The sequence below is a fragment of the Myotis davidii genome, unplaced genomic scaffold (assembly GCF_000327345.1).
Source record: "Myotis davidii unplaced genomic scaffold, ASM32734v1 scaffold1527, whole genome shotgun sequence".
In the NCBI taxonomy this organism is placed as follows: Eukaryota; Metazoa; Chordata; class Mammalia; order Chiroptera; family Vespertilionidae; genus Myotis; species Myotis davidii.
In genome coordinates, this window is record NW_006298269.1 from 538778 (window position 1) to 545270 (window position 6493).

Sequence of the window (6493 nt, forward strand, 5' to 3'; positions counted from 1 at the left end):
ATCGCCGCCGCCGTCCCCGGGATGCGGGACCCGCGCGCTGGAGCGCCTGGGGCGGACGGAGGCCCGCGCGGGACAATCCTCAGTGCGGACGCGTCTCTGCGCAGAAGCGAGAAAGCCCGGAATGGGATGTGGTTGGGACAAATTTGTTGAAAACGCGATTTGCAGATGTTCTGAGTTGATTAGCAACTGCTTTGACTGTGTAAAGGACCAGAGGACAAAACTGTGACCCGAACTTGTCGAGGCACTTAGTGTAGCCGGTTGGGGCTCCCAGGATGTTAGGTAGAGGTGGGGACGGTGCGGGCTTGGAGGCAGGACAGCGTGCCCTATAGAAATAATGCAAGCCGCATTTGTTAATATTTTATTTAAGTCAACACATCCATACTTTCATCATGTAATAGGTACATAAAAGTAAGTGAGTTTTCCCCGTATAAAAGTTTCAAAACCTGGTGTGTATTTTACACTCCCATCTCAGTTCGGAGCAGCCATATTTCATGTACATGTGACTCGTGCTGGACAGTGCCTTAAAACTTTAACCGCTTAAAAATAAACTTTCTTTCTGCCGTTTCAAATCAGCTAATAAAAAAACCTGAAGGCTCCAGATGTTTCAGAATTTAGGATGTCTCAGATTTTAGGCAGTAATGGAGAGCATACTCTATGTGTTGTTACCTAACGCATTCCATTTGGAACTCAAGAGCAACATCATGTAATCAAACTCATTAATATTTATGCTGAGAAATAAATATACTAAATGGAATAAACACTATAAACAGCCTTACAACAGTTTAGGTCATGTTTTGTTGTCAAATGAGTTTCGGTGTCAATTTTTGTTGTTGTTGTTGGTTTTCAGTACTGTGGATAAGGGGACATGCTATACAAATTCAAATCACAGCTTTGCCACTTATTGTTACCTGATTGATGACCTATGAAGAAAAGATATAATTATTGAATGAGATAATAGTAAATTGTAAAACATAATACAAATATAACTTTGTATTAGCAACTGTTTCTGGGAGTTTTTTTTAGTTTAAGAACTAATGTCAGCTTTAAAAGTATAAGGAGATTTCTGGAGTGTGCAGAAGGCTGAGGTGGGTTTCTGGCTGATTCTAGGAGTGGCAGTATTACCCCTATGGTGAAAGGCTGGTTTCTGCTCTGAGGAATCAGAGCATAGATCTGTGCACGGGGAAGTCCCTAGGCTTGGTTACAACCTGCTCCCAACAGCTTTCTTCTTTCAACCTCGGCGATGAGGGCCAGGATCTTTGACACCCACCCCTTCCCTAAAGAATAACTAGAGAGAGAGAAGAGATTTGGCTCCAGGAGGAAAAAGTACAAGCAGGAAAGAGATCGACCAGTTCCTAGAGATTTATTATAATCTATATGCTACTTCTTTGGATTTTGCTCTACCACATACAACACATACTCGAGAGCCCTGATGGGCAGCCCAAACATAGAGAATATGGCTAGTTGGCAGGAAGTCAGCAGTCCCACCAGTCTACTCCTCTGCTATTCTGCCATCTGATGTAGCAGCCATAGTCAAATGCATAGGGAAAAGAAATAAAGCATGGAGGAAGACACTTAATTAAGAGCTTCGAGGAAAGATCTGAGATCCCAGAGGACCTTGGTGCTCAGCCAAACAGCTGGACAAAGGCCCAGGCCCTAGCTTGTCAGAAGGACTGGAAGACAGCCACAGCTTCCTCCACAGGTCTATCGTGCAGAAGTTAACTACTTGTTGCATCGGCACTGTCAGAATCATCCTAGAAAAAAAGAAAAAGACAAAAGTTACCTGTAGAATATGGTAAGAGTGAACATTTGTGTTCACAAACACTGCTCACTCCCTTCTGCTCTCCAAGTTTTCTTTTGTGATTTTTCTGAGTCACACAACTTCTTGGGAGGCTAATTATGGTAGGATTTAAACTTTGGAAAATAAACCACCAGTACTGAATAAACAGCACGGTGTCATGTATCATTTAGTTTCAGAATTTCAATTAATGCTACTGCTCCTTACAACTGTAAAGATAGTCAACAGGGCCAGAACTGCTCTAGGATGGAGAAGCAGAGGGAGATATGGAAGTGAAGGCGGTCTTGCTGGGTTTGGTGTTTTTTGTTTTTTCGTTTTCTTATAAGCAAAAGTTTATTTAGAAAGCCACAGCGGTAGAAGTGAGCCATAGAAGAAATAGGTTTAAGAAAAAAGTTACAGAGGCCAAGAAGGGCCCTTGAAGCTTAGGAGAAAGAAAGGTAAGGTAACATGCCTGGGGAGAAGAAGGGGATGAGAAAGGTATGGGTGTGCTCCCAAGAAGGAGAGCACTTACTGGGGTTTTCTTTTTTTAAAAAATATTTTTATGATTTCAGAGAGGAAGGGAGAGGAAGAGAGAGATAGAAACATCAATGATGAGAGGGTATCATTGATTGGCTGCCTCCTGCAGGTTGGACCAAGCCCACAACCCAGGCATGTGCCCTTGACCGGAATCGAACCTGGGACCCTTCAGTCCGCAGGCTGACGCTGTATCCACCGAGCCAAACCGGCTAGGGCTTACTGGGGTTTTCTTAAGCCTGGAGAAGAACATTCACTCTTCTTTGTCAAATTCAAATTTGGCTAAAAAAAAAATAATCAAATTTGGCTAACATGCACTGAGAACTGCAATGTGCTAGGGACTGTGACAGGAGTTTTCTAGTATTGTACCTTATTTTTAAGAGCAAAACGGAAACTGAAGGGTTGAGGGGCAGGCTTTACTTACATCCAGGTCGTCCATGGCAGGCGGAGGTCTCTTAGTGCTGACCTTCTGCAAAAGCTAGAGGGAAAAGAAAAGGAGTCACAAGAGAGAAGAGCAGCCGCATACTAATGGGCCATAGGAGAATGGTCCGGCCAGACAACTGCCCTATGTTTAAAGCCCCTGACACATCAGTGGAATGAATTAGAGAAAAGTACATTGATCCCCTTTTTAGTAAGAAATTTAAAAACACACAGAGCACTCTCCTTACTAATCCAGGTCAGGGTCTGCCAGTGTTTTTGCAACTTGAAATAACTAGTACTGAAATTCTGAAACCAAATAATTCATTGGGAAATAGTGATTTTTTTTTTCTAATCCTCACCTGAGCATATTTTTTCCATCACTTTTCAGAGAAAGGAGGAGGAAGGGAGGGAGAAATCGACTGGTTGCCCCCGCATGCACTCGCCGCAACCACAATTGCCCCAACCTGCAACCCAGGAATCAAACCCTCGACCCTTCATGCTTGGACCAATGCTCTGACCGTTTAGAAACACTCACCAGGGTAAAAATAGTGATTTTTAAAATTTGAATTTTATACTGCTTAGTTTGAGCTTCCCATGAGGTTATCTAGTTCAAGAAAACACAAACACACACACACACACACACACACACAAATTACAGAAAAGTAGGAAAAGGTCCTACCAAACTTCTTCAGAGTACAGGCTCTACTCTATGAATAGAATATTCATTTTTCCCATCCCTACTAAACACTGCACAAAATACATAAAGAATATCAGCACCAATCAGCGGCCGGCCTAAGGAGCTCATCCATCTCTGCTTAGCCCTGATGACAATTCTCCAGACAGAGACTCAGAGAATGATCAAGATGAGCAGAAAATGACATTACCTCTGCGTAATGTTCCACCTGAGCCAGCTCCACCTCTTCATCCCCTTCCCAGTCTCTCCAGTTATCAAAGTCCACAGACAACCACACTGGCTGAAAGAGGAAGCACCGAGAGTCACAGGCCAAGAGGGCAGCAGAAGTGCATAGAAAAGTGCATGCTTGGGGAAGGTCAATGGGAGCAGTTTTTCCCAACGGCCCCCTTTAACTAACTCCGTCTCCAAGCAGCCTCGTCATCCATAAAGACTTACCAAGAGCCCATTAAACACAATGTTTAGGGTATGGAAAAGCATAGAAATTCTGCCCTCCAGGAGCAGATTGACTGGGAAGATCACACATCTGGAAATATGACTGTGTCACAAAGTATAGAATCAACCAAGAAAGACAGGGACAACCCTTCAAGGCCCATGTCCCAAGTTCCCACACTTAGAGAAAAAAGTTATTTACTAATTCATTTAGCAGATATTTATTGAACAGAGACTGTGGTTCAGACTCTGAGATTGGCACTGGGATTATAGAAATGTTTAATACATAGTCCCAGCCATCAAGAAGCAAGTGAGGCCCAGCTGGTGTGGCTCAGTGGTTGAGCATCAACCTATGAACCAGGAGGTCATGGTTCGATCCCTGCTCAGGGCACATGCCTGGGTTGCAGGCTCGGTCCCCAGTAGGGGGCAGCCAATCAATGATTCTCTCATCATTGATGTTTTTATCTCCTCTCCCTCTCCTTTCCTCTAAAGTCAATAAAAAAATTAAAAAGGGGAAAAAAGCTCCAATTCTAGGCAGTTGGGAATTTTAGACCAGTGTGGCCAAAATCACCATTTTTTGAGAGAAGCTAATAATCTGGATTTGTGGGTGAATTCACCATATTTTTATACGTCAGCAACTGATCAAAACTTCTAAATATCGGTAGGCAATGGAAATAATTTTTAACACTGTGAAGACTGCTCAAATAAATTTGAGAGCCAGATCCGACCAGCAAGTGGCCAAATTGCAACCTTTAGGAGAAAGAAGCCACTGGAGGGTCTTAAGTAGGGGAGTGACAAGGTCAAATGTGTTTTATTTATTTTTTTAATATGTCTTTATTGATTTGAGGGAGAGGGGGAGGGAGAAAGAGAGAGAGAGAGAGAGAGAGAGGAGGAAACATTGATTGTTTGCCTCCTGCATGCCCCCTATGGGGGATCAAGCCAGAAACCTGAGCATATGCCCTGACAGGAAATCGAACCTGCCACCTTTTGGTGCATAGGACAACATTCACACTCACCAGGGCTCAAATATATGTTTCAGACAGATCATAATGGGAGGGATGCTTTAGACAGATTGGGGGTGGGGCTGAAAATACACAACAAACCTCACCCAGTGATGGATGAAGCCTGAATTAGGTAGATATGAAATAATGGATTCAATCCTATCCAGGTAGTCAAATAGGCAGGATGTGGTGAGTGACTGACTGTTGGTGGGGAAGGAGGCAAGGGTGATTCCCAGAGCCAATCTGGTACATAGACAGAGCACACAGGAGAAAGAGCAGGCCACTCTACCTTGATATCCTCCTTGGTGAGCCGAGGCCAGGCCACTTTCTCCTTCCATTTCCTCACAAAGCACCTAATGGAGCGGTCAGAGCGCTTATCCTGGGAGTCCTGCCGCACAGAGAGCCTCATGCTTAAGAGTCTTAAGAGAATGAATCTCCCATTCCCCAGGCAGCCTTCCCACCCAAACCTGACCGTCCCACCCCATCCTCACCTTGGAGTTCACCTTGGCGTAGAACTCAATCTCATTGTACAACTCCACTCCATCCCCATTCTTGCAGCTGAGGAGACAGCGCAGATGACCAGATGTGGGCGGCTGAGTGTGGGGGAATTAAGAGAAGGGAAAGGTTTCCAGGAAGCCAGACTCAACCAATGGGAGCCCATTACCTGAACACAATGCGGTGGTCTTCTAAGAGCACGTGGACATCGGTGCTGTCCTCAACACAAAACTCCATGAACACGTACTTGGGCCTGTCATACCACAGGGTCCGGGCATGCTGCCTGAAGAGGAGTTGAGGTGGGGCCTCACAGGGGTGGGAGCGGGAAGACTGAGGGCATTTGGGAAAGGTGGGAGAAGGGGGAAATACAGGGATATTTTATGCTACCGCCCTGTCAACACGGAGCTACAAGAGACAGGAGGAGGTGGGATGGGAGTGATGGAAATGGGTGAGAGTGGCGAGGGTGAATCTGGGGAGAATCAAAAGTGTGAGAGTGAAAGGTAAAGAGTTATGGAGGCCATGGAGATGGCACTGCCCCTCACCACCCCAAAGTTACAGAGACCCGGGGCCCGGGGTTCCCATGGGACCTCGCAGAACCTGGAGCGCCCAGAACATGTGGGACAAGAAATCTAAAGAGGAAAGGGTGGCGGGAAACACTCACCGTGCCATGGCGGCCCCCGCAGCCCAGTGGCGTTGGGAGTCGAGTCCGGGGTCACTATCTTTAGATCCTGGTGAGTGACGCCCCGGCAGCTGCCTCTCCTTATATGGTCGGCGGAAGGTTGCAGAGGCAGGAGAGACGCGACCTTACCAGGGAGCCGCACTCCGGGGACGGTGGGAAAGCCTGGCCCCTGCAGCCTCTGCAGCCCTGCACGCCTCCAGAAAAGCACACGTTTAGGCAGAGACGACCCAGCCTCCGGGACCAGGGCAAGGGCTACACGACAGTAGATACACACACGGAGTGATTCGTCCGCGGCTCCATGCACCTGCTCCTCCGACGCTTAGTACATTCGGTGTTAGATTCACAAAAGGCGCTCAAATAAAAAAAAAAATTATTGGTCCGAACGGAATCCCCGGGGAAGGCCCGCCCCCCGCGACCAACTCCGTGACGTCTAAGCCCCGCCCTCCAGCCCGCCCCTCCGCGTACCC

At 46.5% G+C, this 6493-nt stretch overlaps 1 protein-coding gene across 3 annotated transcripts; it reads right to left on the reverse strand.

Moving 5' to 3' along the window:
- Positions 1-6: 6 nt before the first annotated feature.
- On the reverse strand, positions 7-6153 carry PTGES3L (prostaglandin E synthase 3 (cytosolic)-like). 3 transcript variants are annotated; one of them, XR_001515584.1, is made up of 8 exons: positions 6009-6153; positions 5517-5630; positions 5344-5410; positions 5142-5240; positions 3613-3702; positions 2733-2786; positions 1418-1751; positions 7-96 (listed from the first exon to the last, which is right to left on the reverse strand). XR_001515584.1 is itself a non-coding variant. In XM_015570565.1 (7 exons), the coding sequence occupies exons 1-7, from the start codon at positions 6014-6016 to the stop codon at positions 1716-1718; spliced, it is 468 nt and encodes a 155-aa protein (XP_015426051.1). In that variant the 5' UTR covers positions 6017-6153; the 3' UTR covers positions 1344-1715. The 3 variants fall into 3 exon arrangements, 2 of the variants coding, with proteins under 2 accessions (XP_015426051.1, XP_015426050.1); XM_015570565.1 differs by lacking the exon at positions 7-96 and having other exon boundaries at positions 1344-1751; XM_015570564.1 differs by lacking the exons at positions 7-96; positions 1418-1751 and adding an exon at positions 2477-2590.
- Positions 6154-6493: the final 340 nt, after the last annotated feature.